A 22319-nucleotide genomic window follows, 5' to 3' on the forward strand; every position below is an offset into this window, starting at 1 on the left:
ACCAAAAAAAAGCTAATCCATCTCACTGTGTGTGTATTTATGTACAAGTATGTTATAACTGTTAAACTGTAACTTGTTGTATATCACATAGGCCAGGGGTTTTCAAACATTTCTTGCCAAGAAACCCCTGCCCAGGCAAATCAGCGACCCAGGGACCCCATCATATGTTAGCATAACAAAACAACATCACGTCTTGTTTTATCATCAAGTGAATGATAATGGAAAGTAGAAGTAACTTTAATCAACATTTTAAAATGAATAGATGTGGTAGACTGTCATTATTTTGAACTCCCCGCAGTTCATTGGAAGAGCAAGTGTGAACTGAGTAATCTAGCTAGAAAGCTAAAGGTATATTGGCGGAGTAGAGAAAATGCATTTTGCCATGGCTAAATGTTCCTCTGCTCAAACAAAACAAAATCAATGGCCATGTGCCTTGAATGCCTGATTTTTTACATGGTTTGATTCTTCCTGACTGTCTAGCTTTTATTTGATTGTTAGTTCTCAAAGATGGTATTAAATAAATATATATAGAAAAATTCTGCTTGCTTTCTATCTGGCTTTGGTCGTTTAACTGTTTTTCCATCCCGAAAATTACCACTTCTATGCAGAAACAACCCAGTAATTAGCGCCAATGACTGTAATTTCCTCCATATTAAAGGGATAGTTCTAGATTTTGGCAATGAAGCCATTTATCTCCTTCCCCAGAGTCCGTTGAAACGGAACACTAGCATGCTAACGTCCAGTCATTGCGCTAACGCTAGTTAACATTGGCTCATGAAACTACTTCCAACTTATTTCATATTGGATGCAAATACATACAAATGGTATCCATGATGGTATTCTTTTGCAGCTATCGTTATTCATAAATTTGTTTTTTAAATCACAAAAAAAAAGTTTCCCAATTATATATTTTTATAAATCGCAGACCTGCAGTACCTCCGCAGATCCCAGTTTGAAAACCCCTAACATAGGCTACACTTTCAGTTGAAAACAATTGTGTAAAGAATAGTGCTACAATTAAAAACAAAGTTCAATCAACATCTCAGAACAATAAGTAGGCGTATTGTTAATTCAACCATTTCCTGAAGACTTGGCCAATATATTCTGCATGGAAATACAGTACTTATGCGTTTATTCGAAGGTAGTCATATCCTGTCATGATTTATTACCCGATATCCTGCCTCCAGAGAGGTTTGCATTTTTTTGTAGGTACCTTATACAGTAGTGGGCTATATCCTGTGCAGAAGAACTGGCGCTTGTGCAGATCAGGGAGTGCGTGCGCGTCCCACATAACTTTATTTGAATTTGGTAAGTTGCATGGACAGATCCAAATCTTGTCGTTATTGATTAATACAAGGACATTAGAAACTATTTGTAGACCTGTTGGCGAGGCATGTTTTTCGATTCAATTGTGAATGTAAAAGCTATGTAAACACGAACGTACAGTTAGTCAGTCCATCTAATACAACATGGCAACATAGACTGATATTGTTTCTGATTTGCATCTTCGACTTCTGCATTTCATGTCTGTCTTTTATTCGAGAATCAGCAATACATACCGCATTTTAACAAACCTATTATTAATAGTTTTCTGCACATGAATTGGCTCCATGATGATTACATAGCAAACTCTGGCGACTTCAGTTAAATCACCAGCGTTAATAATAGGAATATGCCTGCTTTAATAGACCGTCATCTTTCTTTAAACACCGAATAGTATTTCCTTTGAACCAATTAGACTTAAATAAATGCTGTAAGGCTATTTGCAATAATGTGTTGAGTTGGTTGGGGCGTTGGCTTAAATATCATATGCAACATGCTGACTTCTGAAAATCTTCCTCAAATCTGTTTCTTATTAAGATTTTTCAGTGTAGGGATGGACTTCTGGGACTGAGGCATGTGATGGCAGAAACATGCATCACCAAGATCAATTCAATGAATTCCTGTCCTCTCCCTCTATATATCGCTCTCTCTCTCTTTATGTCTCGCACTCATTCTCTCCGCATTCCACATATTTTATTTGAATGTGAAACTTAACAAGACAAACAATAAACTAATACCAAACCGTGACGCCAGCGGTGCAACATGCACTAACTCAAAATAATATCCCACAAACACAGGTGGGGAAAAACAACTACTTAAATATGATCCCCAATTAGAGACAACGATGACCAGCTGCCTCTAATTGGGAATCATACAAAAAAAACAACATAGAAAAAAGAAACTAGAACACAACATAGAAATAAATAAACTAGATAAACCCCCCAGTCATGTCCTGACCTACTCTACCATAGAAAATAAGAGCTCTCTATGGTCAGGACGTGACACTCCGTCTTTGTGTGTCTGTGTCTGTCTGGCTAAAAGTCCAATTGTGTTATTGGACAGATGTTGGCCCAGAGATTGCTTCTTTCAGCAGCTTTCCCGCTCCCAGAAAAGAGCTAATGTCAGAGGTCGCATGCACAAAATTAATTACTATGAGCTCAGTGCTCCATAAAATCTTAATTTGCTAATATTTCTGTATGGCTGCTATATAAAGCTGACTCTTATCCATCCTGTAAAGTGGTAGGCAGTATACCCCAAAGATCTTGACACCTAGATAGTTTGTGTGAATGCATTGATATGTTTGTGTGTATGCATTGATATGTAGGCTACGTGTGCCTTTTTAAAATTGTATGTAGATCTGTGCTTGGACTGTTCTTCTCTAATGATGTTCTGCATTATGTCATTCTGTATTATGTTTCATGTTTTGTGTGGACCCCAGGAAGAGTAGCTGCTGCTTTTGCAACAGCTAATGGGGATCCTAATAAAATACCAAAATACCTACAGTACCCAGTCAAACGTTTGGACACACCTACTCATTCAAGGGTTTTTCTTTATTTTTCATATTTTCTACATTGAAGAATAATATTGAAGACATCAAAACTATGAAATAACACATATAAAATCATGTAGTAACCAAAAAAGTGTTAAACAAATCAAAACATATTTTAGAGTTTAGATTCTTCAAAGTAGCCATCCTTTGTCTTGGCAGCTTTGCACACTCTTGGCATTCTCTCAACCAGCTTCAACTGGGATGCTTTTCCAACAGTCTTGAAGGACTTCCCACATATGCTGAACACTTTTCCTTCACTCTGCGGTCCTACTCATCCCAAACCATCTCAATTGGGTTGAGGTCAGATGACTGTGGAGGCCAGGTCATCTGATGCAGCACTCCATCACTCTCCTTCTTGGTCAAATAGCCCTTACACAGCCTGGAGGTGTGTTGGGTCATTGTCCTGTTGAAAACAAATTATAGTCCCACTTAAGTGCAAACCAGATGGAATGGCGTATCGCTGCAGAATGCTGTGGTAGCCATGCTTGTTAAGTGTGCCTTGAATTCTAAATAAATTCAAAATAAATAAATCACTGACAGTCACCAGCAAAGCACCCCCACACTATAACACCTCCTCCTCCATGCTTCATGGTGGGAAACACACATGTGGAGATCATCCGTTCACCTACTCTGCGTCTCACAAAGACATGGCGGTTGGAACCGAAAATCTCAAATTTGGACTCATCAGACCAATGGTCAGATTTCCACCTGTCTAATATCCATTGCTTATGTTTCTTGGCCCAAGCAAGTCTCTTCTTATTATTGGTGTCCTTCAGTAGTGGTTTCTTTGCAGCAATTCGACCATGAAGGCTTGATTCACGCAGTCTCCTCTGAACAGTTGATGTTGAGATGTGTCTGTTACTTGAACTCTGTGAAGCATTTATTTGGGCTGCAATTTCGTAGGCTGGTAACTCTAATGAACTTATCCTCTGCAGCAGAGGTAACTCTGGGTCTTCCTTTCCTGTGGCGGTCCTCATGAGAGCCAGTTTCATCATAGCGCTTGATGGGTTTTTGCGACTGTACTTGAAGAAACTTTCAAAGTTCTTGAAATTTTCCTGATTGACTGACCTTCATGTCTTAAAGTAATGATGGACTGTCATTTCTCTTTGCTTATTTGAGCTGTTCTTGCCATAATATGGACATGGTCTTTTACCAAATAGGGCTATCTTCTGTATACGACCCCTACCTTGCCACAACACAACTGATTGGCTCAAACGCATTAAGAATGCATTAACTTTTAGCAAGGCACACATGTTAATTGAAATGCATTCCAGGTGACTACATCATGAAGCTGGTTGAGAGAATGCCAAGAGTGTGCAAAGCTGTCATCAAGGCTAAGGGTGACTACTTTGAAGAATCTCAACTATACAATGTATTTTGATTTGTTTAACACTGTTTTGCTTACTACATGATTCCATATGTGCTATTTCATAGTTTTGATGTCTTCACTATTATTCTACAATGTAAAAAATAGTACAAAATAAAGATAAACCCTGGAATGAGTAGGTGTGTCCAAACTTTTGACTGGTACTGTATATCTTTACATACAGTGAGCTCCAAAAGTATTGGGACAGGGACACATTTGTTGTTGTTTTGGCTCTCTACTCCAGCACTTCGGATTTGAAATGATACAATGACTATGGGGTTAAAGTGCAGACTGTCAGCTTTAATTTGAGGGTATTTTCGTCCATATTCGGTGAACCGTTTAGACATTACAGCACTTTTTATACATCGTCCCCCCATTTTAGGGGACCAGAAGTATTGGGACAAATTCACTTCTACTGTATGTGTATTAAAGTAGTCAAAAGTTAGTATTTGGTCCCATATTCCTTTCACTCAATGATTAAATCAAGGTTGTGACTCTACAAACTTGTTGGATGCATTTGCTGTTTGTTTTGGTTGTATAAAAAAGTACGAAAATGTATCCACTCACTACTGTAAATCACTCTGGATAAAAGCATCCGCTAAATTACTAAAATTTAAATGTAAATGTTTCAGATTATTTTGTGCCCAATAGAAATGAATGGTAAATCGTGTATTGTGTCATTTTGGAGTCACTTTTAATGCAAATAAGAATCAAATATGTTTCTAACCACTTTTACATTAATGTGGATGCTACCATGATTACCGATATTCCTTAATGAGTCGTGAATAATGATGAGTGAGAAAGTTCCATACGCACCAGTCTAGGCTAGCTACGTCTGTCTAGCTTTTCTACCTGGAACACTAGCTAGATCCCACTTTGCTCAATGAATAATATTTAGAGCCATGGAGGATGCTACCCTTACACAGGGAGAACCGAGCAGGTCTCCTGCCCCAGCACTGACACGCTAATGCAACACTCACTAACCCCAATTCCTGCGTACAGTGGTGTAAAGTACTTGAGTAAGAATACTTTATAGTACTTAAGTAATTTCTTTGGGTATCTGTACTTTACAATTTATATTATTTACAACTTTTACTTTTACTTCACTACATTCCTAAGGAAAATAATGTATTTTTTATTCCATACATTTTCCCTGACACCCAAAATTTGTTGGGTGTACTGAATGTAGGAGCGGACTTGTTGTCCAGAGGGAATCCCCTTTACGGGGATTGGAGACTCCATCCCCAGATTGTGAACCAGATCTGGGAGAGATATGATATAGCCGCCATAGATGTCTTCGCATCGCACAAAGATATGCACTGTCCGTTGTTCTTTGCAATAGCAGGATACGCACCACTGGGATTGGACGCGTTGGCATCACCCTTGGCTAAGGGTGATGCTCTACTCTTTTCCTTCTCTATGCTTGATACTCCCCACCCTGAACAGAGTGATGGAACAATGATTATTCCTAATCTTGGTAGCCCCTCGATGGCCAGGTACGCTCTGGTTAGCAGAGATCATTCTCCTGCTTTACGACATTCCCTGGCAACTACCATTGCGAATTGAGAGATTTTCCATCCTCACCTAGGAACCATGGCCCTCTGGGCCACGCCCGTGACAGGAGAAATCTGAATGCAACAGGCTTGCCTCTCAGAGTCATTGAGACTATACAGTGCCAGAGCCCGTTCTACACCCTCACTGTATGGAAACATGTCGTGGGACCGAAAACAGATTATTCCTGACCATTGCTCTGTATCCGAGGTTTAATGCTTCTTGTAGGACCTTTTGGACAGAGGGAAGGCTTTCTCCATTGTTAATGTCTAACTAGCTGTAACGGCCGTCAGAAGAGAGAGTAGACCAAGGTGCAGCGGAGTTAGTGTTCATCTTCAGGCATTTATTAAACAATGTGAACACTATACAAAAACAAGAAAACGACAGCCAAACAGTACTGTCAGGTGCAAACACGAAACAGAAACAATCGCCCACAAAACCCAAAGGAAAAACAGGCTCCTTATGTGTGACTCCCAATCAGCAACAACAAACTACAGCTGTGCCTGATTGGGAGCCACACACGGCCCAAACCAAAGAAATACAAAAACATAGAAAAATGAACATAGAACGCCCACCCAATGTAACACCCTGGCCTAACCAAAATAAAGAACAAAAACCCCTCTCTATGGCCAGGGCGTTACACTAGCTGCTATCTCATATAGGCTTCGACATTAACAGAATAGGGAAACACCTTCTGTTATGTTGTTTCATGTCGGGAGCGCGTCGCGCTAACCCCCATTCTCCAGCCCTTTAGCCCCATCTTGGGATCTGTCTATTGTGCTTGAGGCAATTCCACAGCAACCTTTTGAGCCTCTGGAAGGCTTGGAGTTGAAATATCTCTCCTTCAAAACATCTTTGCTGATTGCCCTTACATCTGCAAAGCGAGTGAGTAAGCTGTCAGTCCACCACTCGTGCCTAAAGTTTGCTCCGGGGTTATCCAAGGTAACATAGTTACCCAACCCCGCCATTACCCCTAAGGTCAGTTTCAATTGCAATTGTCTCGCCTTAGAGCTTATGGATTTCCACCCACCGCCCTTGACTTCTACAGAAGAAGGAGTGGTGATGCTGTTGGGACTACCCTGGCTTCGGAGAACATGTCTGCGATACGGGAGTTAGCCATATCCCATTGTGAGAATGCTGTTCATTGACTACAGCTCGGCGTTCAACAGCATAGTGCCCACAAAGCTCATCACTAAGCTAAGGACCCTGGGACTAAACACCTCCCTCTGCAACTGGATCCTGGACTTCCTGACGGGCCGTCCCCAGGGGGTAAGAGTAGGCAACAACACATCTTCCACGCTGATCCTCAACACGGGGCCCCTCAGGGGTGCGTGCTCAGTCCCCTCCTGTACTCCCTGTTCACCCACGACTGCGTGGCCAAGCACAACTTCAACACCATCATTAAGTTTGCTGACAACACAACGGTGGTCACATACAACGATGAGACGGCCTATAGGGAGGAGGTCAGAGACCTGGCAGTGTGGTGCCAGGACAACAACCTTTCGCTCAACGTGAGCAAGACAAAGGAGATGATCGTGGACTACAGGAAAAGGAGGGCCGAACACACCCCCATTCACATTGACGGGGCTGTAGTGGAGCGGGTTGAGAGTTTCAAGCTCCTTGGTGTCCACATCACTAACAAACTATCATGGTCCAAACACACCAAGGCAGTAGTATGACTCACACCCTTGTAAAATGCCCATGTTGGTTGGTGTCAGACCGCTGCTGATAGATATCTGGCTCATGTCTAGTAAAAGTGTATTGCTGGAAGGATAGTGTGTACTTGTGTGTGTGAACTAGACTATAGGCAGTTTCTGAGAATAGTTCAGCAGTTTTTGCAGACTGTTGACAGCTCGAAGCAGAATGTGCCACCAGTCTACCAGACGTCCTGTTTCTCAGCTTTCCTCCACATTCTTTAGTGATAAGCTCATGCCAACATACCAGAACCTTTCAATGCTTCCCCAGCTGCTGAATTGTCTTCTGTGTGTGTGTGTGTGTGTGTGTGTGTGTGTGTGTGTGTGTGTGTGTGTGTGTGTGTGTGTGTGTGTGTGTGTGTGTGTGTGTGTGTGTGTGTTTGTTTGTGTGTATGTGTGCATGTGCCTAAAAGCTGTTTGAACCACAAGATGATGTCATTGTCCCAATTCTAATTAGGTCTCCCACATCTGTGCCACTGGTTAGGGTGAGGTAAAGCACCAAACCCTTTTCCATGGCCAGAGGGATAAAAACAACTTTACTATAGAGAGAGAGGGAGGGGGGGAGAGGCCACAAGGCAGTATATGGCTCGCCAACCACTCTGGAATTCCGTAGAGTCCCGTGGCTGATGCATATCCTCTGCTGAGAGAGCCCTGGCCACAGATGCTCTGGTTTTGTCGTGTTCCCTCTCTGGCTGTAGCCCTTCACACATTACCCAACTGGGATCCAGATGCTGGCACGAGATGTCAGAGAAGCAAGACTCCACTTCTCTGTTTCCCAATAACTCTTATCGTTTCCATGGAGATCAGATCAATTCAGATAAAAGAAGTTTGATTACCTCTGACGTCATCGTCAGAGCTCATTGTTAAGTTCCTGTGCGTACATGTCTGCATTTGTCGAGGAATGACCAGAAAACAGTGATGATAGCATGCAGCACAGAGCAGAATGGCTGGCCTATGAATGGCGGTCATTGTTCTGAGTAGCTCAAGTTACCTCTGAGTGCCAAACCACCCGGGCTACTGATAATGGTGGTGGTGGCTCACTCAGAGATAAAGAAAAGTCATTGACTTCTTTCATTTCAATGTTCTCTTTGGTCATACCTTAACATAGATGCCAGTTCTCCTTTTTTTTGGGGGGGGGGGGTAAAAGCAACATAAGAGGAGGGGAAAATGTGGATAACGTCAACATGTGTCTATGAAAGAAAGAGAGAGCAAGAGATGGGGGGTGCGCGATGGTGGAATAGAAGAAAAAAAAGAAGGATTTCAACAGAGGAAGAGAAGAAGGGAAAAGACAGAGAATGTGTGGGTTGGCCTTGGCTGTCAACTCAACAGAAGATACATTCGATTATGGAAACTTTCTGTGGGCCCTGGCCCCTCTCGTTTTTGTTTTCTCGTGTGCTTAAGTGATGCGTTAGTCTTTTACAGGTTACTACGGGAGATGAGGAGATGATAGGGAAGATAGGTAGAGACAACATGTGACATGAATGAGCTCCAATTTGGTTTGTGCATTCAGACTGTAGTAAAATGCCACTGTCTGAAATATTCTAGTGCAGTGAAAAGGGACGAGCTATTTGAGTCTGTGGTCAGGTCTAAGGCAGTGGCAGACATTCCCTGGGTTCTGACTGCTTTACACTGCACTTACAACAACAAGCTCTTTAACACGATTTTCTTTTTTCAGACACCAACGGTTCTTTATTGTAAGTGTTTGCTCACAGTATATAGATTTTGTTGTATTAAACGTGCATATTTCTGTCATAGCAACAATGGAATAACCGTACACATTGCAATAGATGAACGTAAGAGTCTAGTTTTTGTATGCTCTGGGTCCTTAGTACCTCTTCTGCTTCACAGAGGGGGTCCAAAGGGAGGTTACGCTCACTGGGTCTGTCAAAGAGCTGTGTCAACAGTCCAGATCTCACCACATTCATACCAGGCATTCCTTCATGTGTACACCTCCCTGCACAAACATACCGTTCACACGCACCAACGCATGTTCACGCACAAACATACACACTCACACCTAGTACATGCACAAGAACATGCTGATACAGTAAAAAGGTGTGTGTGTAGGCTATCAGCAGTCTCCGTGGTTTAGGTTCCACTCATTTTACGTATGGATTTTATTTATTTTCTGTCATCCTAACCCTACAATCAAGGATCTATTTGTGATCTATTTGTGATCTATGGCAGGGCACATGGTGATTTTCTCCAGACCTTTTTATGCCCTTTCAACCATCCGTCACAGTTAATTCTCCATTTTACAACATCCCTGCCAATCATATTAGTAGGAGATAAGCATAATGTGAGGAACATGCACAGTCTACCTTTTGTTTGCTGTGATTACAGAACAAAGCAACCAGGGTCCAACCCAGTTCAATGTTCCTCCTTGTTAAAAGATTGTTGAACAAATAGCATCTTATCAACACCTCAGTAAATATTACAGCATGGTTTCCCTGGGAACGGAGTACACTCGAACTGTTGTTAACCTGTGTCTGGATGTGAACAGGTTTTGATTGAATAGTGTTCCGTCTCTCTTTGTTTGCGGTTCACTTTCATTCCCTCATATCGTTAGAGCTACACTACTAGAGCTACGCTGTCCCTCTGTGGCAATAAGAAGTAATGCAAGTGGCCAAGTAATGTAAAACCCAGTCATTACCATATCTGATAGCTTTCAATTGTATTGATGTACTCTGCAGGACTTACACCATTTTATTCTGACAATAGTTCCTGAAACATACCACTTGTGATTAACAGAGCAACAGCTCAGTATGTCCTCTACGCCTGTGTGTTTTCCAGGTGTTTGCTACTCTGCTGTTGATGTTGCCATGACGGACAGTATGAACTGCAAATACTGCCGGGAGGACCTGAGTGGGAAGAAGTACGTTAAACAGGAGGAGAAGCCTGTCTGTGTCCGATGCCATGACAAGTTCTGTGCCAACAACTGCACTGAGTGCCGCCGTCCTATTGGTATCGACTCCAAGGTGTGTGTGTGTGTTCAGTGACACCTCCCATGTCTAATATACTGGCATGAAATGTATTTTACGTATTACATGTGTTATGTATTTTTGTGTGTTTCCAAATGGGTTTGTCTATACCTGCAAACTGTCAGCATGTGTTTTCATGACTGCAGACTGTCTGTCTAGACTTGTTTATGAGTGCACACTGTCTACACAGCATGTGAGGGAGAAAACCATTCTGCTCCTCCCTTCCTAAAGATAAAAACTTAAACAGGAAGTACCCATGTAAGGACTGTTCAACTTTGGTCTGACCAATCGGAATCTATGCTTCAGGATTGTTTTTTCAATCTTGAAATGTATGCTTCAAGATTGATCACGCGGACTGGGATGTGTTCCGGGTTGCTTCTGAGTATAACATTGACGTCCACACTGACTCTGTTACTGTGTTCATCAGGAAGTTATCCAAACCAAAAAACGTGGATAGATGGCAGCATTTATGCAGAACTGAAAGCGCGAACCATCACATTTAACCACGGCAAGGTGACTGGGATGATGGACGAGTACAAACAGTCCAACTATGCCCTCTGTAAGGACATCAAACAGGCAAAACATCAGTACAGAGACAAAGTGGAGTCCCAATTCAACGGCTCAGACACAAGACATATGTTACAGGGACTCCAGACAATCATGGAAGATAAAGGGAAAACCAGCAACTTCGCGGACACCAACGCCTTTCTCCGGGACAAGCTAAACACCTTCTTTGCCCACTTCGAGGAAAACACATTGCCGCAGACGCGGGCCACTGACGTGGGCCACCGCCGCTCACGAGGACTGTGAGCTCTCATTCTCCAGGGCCGACATGAGAAAGATATTTAAATGTGTTAACCCTTGCAAGGCTGCCGGCCCAGACGGCATCCCTGGCCTCGTCCTCAGAGCATATGCAGACTAGCTGGCTGGAGTGTTTACAGACATATTCAATCTCTCCCTATCCCAGTCTGCTGTCCCAATTTGCTTCAAGCTGTTCACCATAGTTTCTGTACCCTCATCACTAAGCTCGGGGCCCTTGGTCTGAACACCTCCCTGTGCATCTGGGTCCTGGACTTCCTGACAGGCCGACCCCAGGTGGTGAAGGTAGGCAACAACACGTCCGCTATTCTGATCCTCAACACGGGGGCCCCACAAGGGTGCATGCTCAGCCCCCTCCTGTACTCCCTGTTCATCCATGACTGCGTGGCCACTCAATCATAAAGTTTTCAGACAACACAACAGTGCTAGGCCTGATTACCAACAACGACAAGACAGTCTACAAGGAGGAGGTGAGGGCCCCTAAGACCCTCATGAACTTCTACAGATGCACCATTGAGAGCATCCTGTTGCGCCATGTCACCGCCTGGTATGGCAAATGCACTGTCCACAACTGCAGGGCTTTCCGGAGGGGGGTGCGTCAGCCCAATGCATCACCGGGGGCACACTGCCTGCCCTCCAGGACATCAACAGCACCCGGTGTCCCAGGAAGGCCAAGAAAATCATCAAGGTCCTCAGCCACCAAGCCACAGCCTGTTCACGGCCTGTTCACAGGCGCATCAAAGCTGGGACTGAGAGACTGATAAACAGCTTCCATCTACAGGCCATCAGATGGTTAAATAGTCACCACTAGCTGGCCTCCACCCAGTACACTGCCCTCAACTTTAGTCACTGTTACTACCACCCAGTACTCTACCCTGCACCTTAAAGACTGCTACCTATGTCAAATCAAATCAAATGTTATTAGTCACACATTAAATGCTTACTTACAAGCCCCTAACCTACAATGCAGTTTAAAAAATATGAATAAGAATAGGAACAAGTAATTAAGAAAAGGAACAAGTAATTAAAAAGCAGCAGTAAAATAACAATAGCGAGACTATATATAGGGGGTACCAGTACAGAGTCAATGGAGTCACCGGTTAGTCGAGGTAATTGAGGTAATATGTACATCTAGGTAGAGTTATTAAAGTGACTATGCATAGATAATAAATCAAATCAAATCAAATGTATTTATATAGCCCTTCTTACATCAGCTGATATCTCAAAGTGCTGTACAGAAACCCAGCCTAAAACCCCAAACAGCAAGCAATGCAGGTGTAGAAGCATGGTGGCTAGGAAAAACTCCCTAGAAAAGCCAAAACCTAGGAAGAAACCTAGAGAGGAACCAGGCTATGAGGGGTGGCCAGTCCTCTTCTGGCTGTGCCGGGTGGAGATTATAACAGCACATGGCCAAGATGTTCAAATGTTCATAAATGACCAGCATGGTCAAATAATAATAATCATAGTAGTTGTCGAGGGTGCAACAGGTCAGTAACACAAGAGTAAGTGTCAGTTGGCTTTTTCATAGACAATCTTTGAGAGTATCTCTACCGCTCCTGCTGTCTCTAGAGAGTTGAAAACAGCAGGTCTGGGACAGGTAGCACGTCCGGTGAACAGTACCTGGATAATAACAGAAAGTAGCAGCGGCGTAAACGAGGGGGTGGGGGGGCAATGCAAATAGTCTGGGTAGCCATTTGATTGGTTGTTCAGGAGTCTTATGGCTTGGGGGTAGAAGCTGTTTAGAAGCCTCTTGGAACTAGACTTGGCGGTACCGCTTGCCGTGCGGTAGCAGAGAGAACAGTCTATGACTAGGGTGACTGGAGTCTTTGACAATTTTTAGGGCCTTCCTCTGACACTGCCTGGTATAGAGGTCCTGGATGGCAGGAAGCTTGGCCCCAGTGATGTACTGGGCCGTACGCAGTACCCTATGTTGTGCCTTGCGGTCGGAGGCTGAGCAGTTGCCGTACCAGGCAGTGATGCAACCAGTCAGGATGCTCTCGATGGTGCAGCTGTAGAACCTTTTAAGGATCTGAGGACCCAGCAGGAATAGGGGAAATAGGCATTGTTGTGCCCTCTTCAGGACTGTCTTGGTGTGCTTGGACCATGTTAGTTTGTTGGCGATGTGGACACCAAGGAACTTGAAGCTCTCAACCTGCTCCACTAAAGTCCCGTTGATGAGAATTGGGGCGTGCTCGGTCCTCCTTTTCCTATAGTCCACAATCATCTCCTTTGTCTTGATCACGTTGATGGAGAGGTTGTTGTCCTAGCACCACACGGCTAGGTCTCTGAACTCCTCCCTATAGGCTGTCTCGTTGTTGTCGGTGATCAGGCCTACCACTGTTATGTCATCAGCAAAGTTAATGATGGTGTTGGAGTCGTACCTGGACATGCAGTCATGAGTGAACAGGGAGTACAGGAGGGGGCTGAGCACGCACCCCTGAGAGGCCCCTGTGTTGAGGATCAGCATGGCAGATGTGTTGTTACCTACCCTTACCACCTGGGGGCGGCCCGTCAGGAAGTCCAGGATCCAGTGTTTAGGCGTTTAGTCCCAGGGTCCTTAGCTCATTGATGAGCTTTGAGGGCACTATATGGTGTTGAACGCTGAGCTGTAGTCAATGAATAGCATTCTCACATAGGTGTTCCTTTTGTCCAGGAGGAAAAGGGCAGTGTGGAGAGCAATAGAAATAGCATCATTGGATCTGTTGGGGCAGTATGCAAATTGATGTGGGTATAGGGTTTCTGGGATAATGGTGTTGATGTGAGCCATGACCAGCCTTTCAAAGCACTTCATGGCAACTGACGGGAGTGCTACGGGTCGGTAGTCATTTAGGCAGGTTACCTTAGTCTTCTGCTTAAAACATGTTGGTATTACAGACTCGGACAGGGAGAGGTTGAAAATGTCAGTGAAGACACTTGCCAGTTGGTCAGCGCATGCTCGCAGTACATGTCCTTGTAACCCATCTGGCTCTGCGACCTTGTGAATGTTGACCTATTTAAAGGTCTTACTCACATCGGCTGCGGAGAGCGTGATCACACAGTCATCTGGAACAGCTGGTGCTCTCATGCATGTTTCAGTGTTATTTGCCTCGAAGCGAGCATAGTAGTAGTTTAGCTCGTCTGGTAGGCTCGTGTCACTGGGCAGCTCTCGGATGTGCTTCCCTTTGTAGTCTGTAATGATTCGTCGGAGGGCATAGCGGGGTTTCTTTTAAGTTTCCGGGTTAGAGTCCCTCTCCTTGAAAGCGGCAGCTCTAACCTTTAGCTCAGTGACGATGTTGCCTCTAATCCATGGCTTCTGGTTGGGGTGTGTACGTACGGTCACTGTAGGGACAACATCATTGATGGACTCCTCAATGCCATCAGAGGAATCCCAGAACATATTCCAGTCTGTGCTAGCAAAACAGAACTGTAGCTTAGCATCTGTTTCATCTGACCAGTTTTTTATTGACTGAGTCACTGGTGCTTCCTGCTTTAATTTTTGCTTGTAAGCAGGAATCAGGAGGATAGAATTATGGTCAGATTTTCCAAATGGAGGGGGAGGGAGAGCTTTGTACACTTCTCTGTGTGTGGAGTAAATCTGGTCTAGAGTTTTTTCCCTCTGGATGCACATTTAACATGCTGATAGAAATTTGGTAAAACGGATTTAAGTTTCCCTGCATTACAGTCCCCGGGCCACTAGGAGCGCTGCCTCTGGATGAGTGTCTTCCTGTTTGCGGAATACAGATCATTGAGTGCGGTCTTAGTTCCAGCATCGATCTGTGGTGGTATGTAGACAGCAACGAAAAATACAGATGAAAACTCTCTAGGTAGATAGTGTGGTCTACAGCTTATCATATTCTACCTCAGGCGAGCAGCACCTTGAGACTTCCTTAGATATCGTGCACCAGCTGTTGTTTACAAATATACATAGTCCGCCCCTCCTTGTCTTACCAGTCGCCGCTGTTCTATCCTGCCGATACAGAGTATAACCAGCCAGCTGTGTGTTGATAATGTCGTCGTTCAGCCACGACTTTGTGAAGCATAAGCTATTACAGTTTTTAATATCCCGTTGGTAGTTTAATCTTCCTCGTAGGTTGTCGATTTTATTTTCCAATGATTGCACGTTAGCTAGTAGAACGGAAGGTAGGGGGGGTTTATTCGATCGCCTACGAATTCTCAGAAGGCCACCCGACCTCCTTCCTCTTTTTCATCATCTCCTCACCAAATGACGGGGATTTGGGCCTGTTCCCGGGAAAGCAGTATGTCGTTCACGTTGGGCTCGTCTGACCCGTTAAAGGAAAAAAAAGCGTCTCCCAGTTCGTGGTGAGTAATCGCTATTCTGATGTCCAGAAGTTATGTTCGGTCATAACAAAACAAAAAAACGAACTAAAAAACAGTTGGTTAGGAGCACGTAAAACATCAGCCATCTTCTCCGGCGTCATGATACAATGTACATAGGCATTGAACACTGGTCTCTTCAACAATGTTTACATACTGTTTTACCCACTTTATATGTACAGTTGAAGTCGGATGTTTACATTCATCTTAGCCAAATAAATTTAAACTATAGGATTGAGGTCAGGGCTTTGTGATGGCCACTCCAATACCTTGACTTTGTTGTCCTTAAGCCATTTTGCCACAACTTTGGAAGTATGCTTGGGGTCATTGTCCATTTGGAAGACCCATTTGCGACCAAGCTTTAACTTCCTGACTGATGTCTTGAGATGTTGCTTCAATATATCCACATAATTTTGCTTCCTCATGATGCCATCTATTTTGTGAAGTGCACCAGTCCCTCCTGCACCAAAGCACCCCCAACACATGATGCTGCCACCCACGTGCTTCCCGGTTGGGATGGTGTTCTTCGACTTGCAAGCCTCCCCCTTTTTCCTCCAAACATAACGATGGTAATTATGGCCAAAAGGTTCTATTTTTGTTTCATCAGACCAGAGGACATTTCTCCAAAAAGTGTGATATTTGTCCCGATGTGCAGTTGCAAATCGTATTCTGGCTTTTTTATGTCAGTTTTGGAGCAGTGGCTTCATCCTTGCTGAGCGGCCTTTCAGGTTATGTCGATATAGGACTTGTTTTACTGTGGATATAGATACTTTCGTACCTGTTTCCTCCAGCATCTTCACAAGGTCCTTTGCTGTTGTTCTGGGATTGATTTGCACTTTTCGCACCAAAGTACGTTCATCTCTAGGAGACAGAACGCGTCTCCTTCCTGAGTGGTATGACAGCTGCATGGTCCCATGGTGTTTATACTTGCGTGCTATTGTTTGTACAGATGAACGTGGTACCTTCAGGCGTTTGGAAATTGCTCCCAAGGATGAACCAGACTTGTGGAGATCTACAGTTTTTTTTCAGAGATTTTGGCTGATTTCTTTTGATTTTCCCATGATGTCAAGCAAAGAGGCAGTGAGTTTGAAGGTAGGCCTTGAAATACATCCACAGGTACACCTCCAATTGACTCAAATGATGTCAATTAGCCTATCAGAAGCTTATAAAGCTTTGACATAATTTTCTGGAATTTTCCAAGCTGTTGAAAGGCACAGTCAACTTAAACTTTCGACCCATTGGAATTGTGATACAGTGAATTATAAGTGAAATAATCTGTCTGTAAACAATTGTTGGAAAATGACTTGTGTCATGCGCAAAGTACATGTCCTAACCGACTTGCCAAAACGATAATTTGTTAACAAGAAATTTGTGGAGTGGTTGAAAAACGAGTTTTAATGACTCCAACCTAAATGTATGTAAACTTCCAACTTCAACTGTATATACTGTTTTCTAGTCAAGGCTCATCCTATATAACTACTGCTTCACACACCTTTTCTATTTATATACTGTCCATAATGTCTATACACTCTATCATATACATATATTTATATTCCAGACTCTGACATTGCTCGTTGTGATATTTTTCTATTTCTTAATTTGTTTCTTTTTATTTTGGGGGATTTGAGTGTATTGTTTTGTATTGTTAGGTATTATTGCAGTGTTGGAGCTAGGAACATAAGCATTTTGCTACATCCGCGATAACATCTGCAAAATATGTGTACGCAACCAATAACATTAGATTTGATTTGAAAAGATTGTCTTTCTTTCCCTCCTCCATTCCCTTCTTCTCTCTGCCCTCTGCCTCCTTCCTTCCTTCCTTCCTTCCTTCCTTCCTTCCTTCCTTCCTTCCTTCCTTCCTTCCTTCCTTCCTTCCTTCCTTCCTTCCTCCTCCTTCCTTCCTTCCTTCCTTCCTTCCTTCAGGAGTTGCAACATAAAGGCCGTTATTGGCACGCCGACTGCTTTCGCTGCTACAAGTGCTACAAGCCATTAGCCAAGGAGTCCTTCAGTGCTAAGGATGACCGCATCATGTGTGGGAAGTGCAGCTCCCGGGAGGATGCCCCTCGTTGTCACGCCTGCTACAAAGCCATTCTAGCCGGTAAGGGACACTATGGGCTAAGACTCACTGATTTGCGTTGACATTAAATGAAGCTAGTGATATTTATACCCTCTGTATGATTCATTTCTTAGGTGCTCTCCATCACGTGAACTTAGATTAGTAAACATTTTCCTACATTTCAGTTAAGTGGCAATCTGCAGTTCAAACAATAACAAAGTGGACACCCCACCACTGTTTTGATAAATAGCTGAGGGTTGGGGCTGGAGAAATTTAACCAGTTTCAAATGCATAGACAGAGCTATAGATGGAATGAATGACCATCCATAAAATCGATGTTTTGAGGCTATTCAGTATTTGTTTACAATGACATTATTTACAACCAATGGAGTCAAACAAGCTTGTATGTTGGGTTCTGATGGGGTACGACAGTTGAACTACGCTCATAAGGCATTTATAAGTTATATTCATCAAGAATCAATAGGTATATACAGTCGTGGCCAAAAGTTTTAAAAATGACACATATTAATTTCTACAAAGTTTGCTGCATCAGTGTCTTTAGATATTTTTGTCAGATGTTACTATGGAATAATGAAGTATAATTACAAGCATTTCATAAGTATCAAAGGCTTTTATTGACAATTACATGAAGTTGATGCAAAGACTCAATATTTGCAGTGTTGACCCTTTTTTTCAAGAGCTTTGCAATCCTTCCTGGCATGCTGTCAATTAACTTCTGGGCCACATCCTGACTGATGGCAGTCCATTCTTGCATAATCAATGATTGGACTTTGTCAGAATTTGTGGGGTTTTGTTTGTCCACCCGCCTCTTGAAGGATTGACCACAAGTTCTCAATGGGATTAAGGTCTGGGGAGTTTCCTGGCCATGGACCCATAATATAGATGTTTTGTTCCCCGAGCCACTTAGTTATCACTTTTTCCTTATGGCAAGGTGCTCCATCATGCTGGAAAAGGCATTGTTCATCACCAAACTGTTCCTGGATGGTTGGGAGAAGTTGCTCTCAGAGGATGTGTTGGTACCATTCTTTATTCATGGCTGTGTTCTTGGGCAAAATTGTGAGTGAGCCCACTCCCTTGGCTGAGAAGCAACCCCACACATGAATGGTCTCAGGATGCTTTACTGTTGGCATGACACAGGACTTATGGTAGCGCTCACCTTGTCTTCTCCGGACAAGCTTTTTTCCGGATGCCCCAAACAATCGGAAAGGGGATTCATCAGAGAAAATGACTTTACCCCGGTTCTCAGCAGTCCAATCCCTGTACATTTTGCAGAATATCAGTCTGTCCCTGATGTTTTTCCTGGAGAGAAGTGGCTTCTTTGATGCCCTTCTTGACACCAGGCCATCCTCCAAAAGTCTTCGCCTCACTGTGCGTGCAGATGCACTCACACTTGCCTGCTGCCATTCCTGAGCAAGCTCTGTACTGGTGGTGCCCTGATCCTGCAGCTGAATCAACTTTAGGAGACGGTCTTGGTGCTTGCTGGACTTTCTTGGGCACCCTGAAGCCTTCTTCACAACAATTGAACCGCTCTCCTTGAAGTTCTTGATGATCCGATAAATGGTTGATTTAGGTGCAATCTTACTGGCAGCAATATCCTTGCCTGTGAAGCCCTTTTTTGTGCAAAGCAATGATGACGGCACGTGTTTCCTTGTAGGTAACCATGGTTGACAGAGGAAGAACAATGATTCCAAGCACCACCCTCCTTTTGAAGCTTCCAGTCTGTTATTCAAACTGAATCAGCATGACAGAGTGATCTCCAGCCTTGTCCTCGTCAACACTCACACCTGTGTTAACGAGAGAATCACTGACATGATGTCAGCTGGTCCTTTTGTGGCAGGGCTGAAATGCAGTGAAAATGTTTTTGGGGGATTCAGTTCATTAGCATGTCAAAGAGGGACTTTGCAATTTATTGCAATTCATCTGATCACTCTTCATAACATTCTGGAGTATATGTAAATTGCCATCATACAAACTGAGGTAGCAGACTTTGTGAAAATGTATATTTGTGTCATTCTCAAAACTTTTGGCCACGACTGTATATATATATATATATATATATATATATATATATATATATATATATATATATATAATTCAAAAATCAAAAAATGTATGTACCAATTGCAGATTGCCCCTTTAAACCATCATAGAGACTGATGTGTGCTTTTTTCTTCCTAAAGGCTCTGAGAATGTGGAGTATAAAGGCAATGTGTGGCATGAGGACTGCTTCACCTGTTACCAGTGTAAAAAACCCATCCGCTCCCAAAGCTTCCTGACCAAAGGCACTGACATCTACTGTGGCCCGTGCCATGAGAAGAAGTTTGCTAAGACCTGTGTCAGCTGTAAGCAGGTAACATAAAGATTTCATTTTTTCAATGACCTCCAAATTCTTGGATATCATTGATGGATGTTCATTTTCAATAAGCCAATTGGACCAAAGTGGTTGATTTGAAACCAATGGTTCTCCTGTATAAAGGACATGAGGATTCCCCTCTAAACTGACTTGACTCTCTGCCGACCCCTGTCTAGACCATCACCTCCGGGGGAGTGAACTACCAGGAGCAGCCATGGCACTCAGAATGTTTTGTCTGCAGCTCCTGCCGAAAGCCTCTGTCTGGGACCCGCTTCACCTCCCACGAGGAGAAGGCTTTCTGTGTGGACTGCTACAAGACTACTGTAGCCAAGAAATGCAACGGCTGCCAGAACCCCATAACAGGTCAATACACGCTCGCACACACACACACAGACACACACACACACACTCTCTCTCTCTAACGTCACTATTGAACGATTGTACACATTTGTAATTGTTTGTTGTTTATTCTCCGTCCCATCCAGGTTTCGGCAAAGCCACCAATGTGGTGAACTACGAGGGCAGCTCGTGGCACGAGCACTGCTTCAACTGCAAGAAGTGTTCCCTGAGCCTGGCTAACAAGCGCTTTGTGGCCAACGGAGGGAACATCTTCTGCTCCGACTGTGCCAAGGTCTGAGGTGAACTTGGAACAGAAACAGTGGGTCTGCCATGCCAGCTTTTCAGGGTGTGAAGCTGAAAGCAATTGTTTTACTTTTTTATTTTACAGCGATAGCGAGGGATACAAATATTTTGATGAAATCTGTGGATTCAGTGGGGTAATCGAGTATCTTCCTAAAGATTGGAGTCATGTTCTATAGGAGACGTTTCAACCCTGGGGAACATCATAACTATACCTGTTAATTCAAAGGTCTTAAAGGGGAAAACAGTGTCCCAGAGAGATTGCTTAGCTAATAGTAATTGTGATGGGTAATTATAAGCACTTTTCATTTGTCACTTACCATGCACAAAGCCAATGAAAATCTATGAAAATCCAATATAATGAACTGCATGTCTGGTGTCTTCCATTTGTGGGTCTGTAATCAGCAATAAACAAATATATTTCCACAAAGTTGTGTGATTTTCTTTTTCTGTGTTCCCAAGCATTGTGAGGGGACTCTGGTTTCTTTTGTCGTGATCGTTGTAATTACATTGAATTGTTATATATTGGGTTCAGTATATACTAGGTATAACATCCTTATTCAAATAAAAATACAAAATCTCAGACCCATGGACGAATGCCTAATTTATCCAGCAACACAGACATTTAACTGTACAGTTTGTGTGCCATCAAAACCAAGAGATTGAAAATGTAACAAACATCCATTGATTATAAGCGTTTGGAGAGAGCAGTAATGTAGGGAAGAGAAGAGCTCGTACCCTGAAGGCTGATTCACTGTCACAGCATATAAAGCAAAGAAGGGATAGGCGGGGGGTGGGGCGGGGGGGGGGGGGGGGGGGAGCGACAGTCAGGTCGGGGTTTTCCATGTGTGTACACCTACAGGTCTCACTGACATTAGAAAACACAATCGGTCTCATCCATCCATTCAGGGATAGAGACGATGCTTAATAACACCATACAATAGGCTACTATATATCAGGACCCTCTGCAGTCAGATAGCTGCCTGTTGTATGCCTCCTAATGATTTGGTAAGTCAATTTACCATTTATATTACTGACCTTTTAAAATGTACTTTAAGACAATGGTTTACACAGCGATATAGTGATGTTTTGAACTCTATTCTCTGTTTAGAATATCAATTTCCAACTCAATTTCATTTTAATCTTAATGTCATCTCTCATTCATGTCATACATTGTCATCTTTTATGATTGTCCATAATTCTGTTAGGATTATTATAAATGTTCATTACTGTAAATACTGTCGGTCTCATTTGGAATTAAATTCAACCGTCCCTCAAAGAACTAGAAAGGCTTCGGCAGTGGAAGCAATACAATAGAGACAAAACATGCAAACACATTTACACAGTGCAATTGGGTAGCTACATTTGCTTTGATATTGTATTGTGACGGTTAATAGCAGTTTAGATAACTGCTCTTTGTAAAGTGCTTACCCAAATGTAAAGCTTATACAATGATTGATAGAATACTACAGAGAACCACATTTTGTCCTACAGAATACGATCTTCAAAGATGACATTTTAAAGATAGATAAAACATCCGAGTAAAAGCTTGAGAGCGGGTCTTATTCTTATTTATGTTTATTTCAGAGCCGTGATGAAGTTTAGTAAGACGCTCCTCCTTCTCAGCCTGTCTCTACTAAGCTGTGGCTCTCC

At 43.1% G+C, this 22319-nt stretch overlaps 1 protein-coding gene across 1 annotated transcript; it reads left to right on the forward strand.

Annotated features, from left to right (window-relative positions):
- Positions 1 to 1071: 1071 nt before the first annotated feature.
- Positions 1072 to 21096, forward strand: fhl1b (four and a half LIM domains 1b). Its single transcript, XM_014196022.3, has 6 exons — positions 1072 to 1308; positions 10277 to 10461; positions 17521 to 17695; positions 19855 to 20024; positions 20204 to 20390; positions 20513 to 21096. Exons 1-6 carry the CDS (start codon positions 1158 to 1160, stop codon positions 20662 to 20664), a joined length of 1020 nt encoding a protein of 339 aa, XP_014051497.1. The 5' UTR covers positions 1072 to 1157; the 3' UTR covers positions 20665 to 21096.
- Positions 21097 to 22319: the final 1223 nt, after the last annotated feature.

This window comes from Salmo salar, chromosome 04 (assembly GCF_965601325.2).
Source record: "Salmo salar chromosome 04, fSalSal1, whole genome shotgun sequence".
NCBI classification, from domain to species: Eukaryota; Metazoa; Chordata; class Actinopteri; order Salmoniformes; family Salmonidae; genus Salmo; species Salmo salar.

What these genes read in the sequence shown, in the direction of transcription:
- fhl1b (XM_014196022.3), top strand. Translation starts at nt 1,158, where the DNA reads ATGATTTATTACCCGATATCCTGCCTCCAGAGAGGTTTGCATTTTTTT. An exon ending in CCTGTGTCAGCTGTAAGCAG is followed by an intron (nt 20,025 to 20,203) that starts GTAACATAAAGA and finishes ACCCCTGTCTAG; the next exon opens with ACCATCACCTCCGGGGGAGT. An exon ending in CTGCCAGAACCCCATAACAG is followed by an intron (nt 20,391 to 20,512) that starts GTCAATACACGC and finishes CGTCCCATCCAG; the next exon opens with GTTTCGGCAAAGCCACCAAT.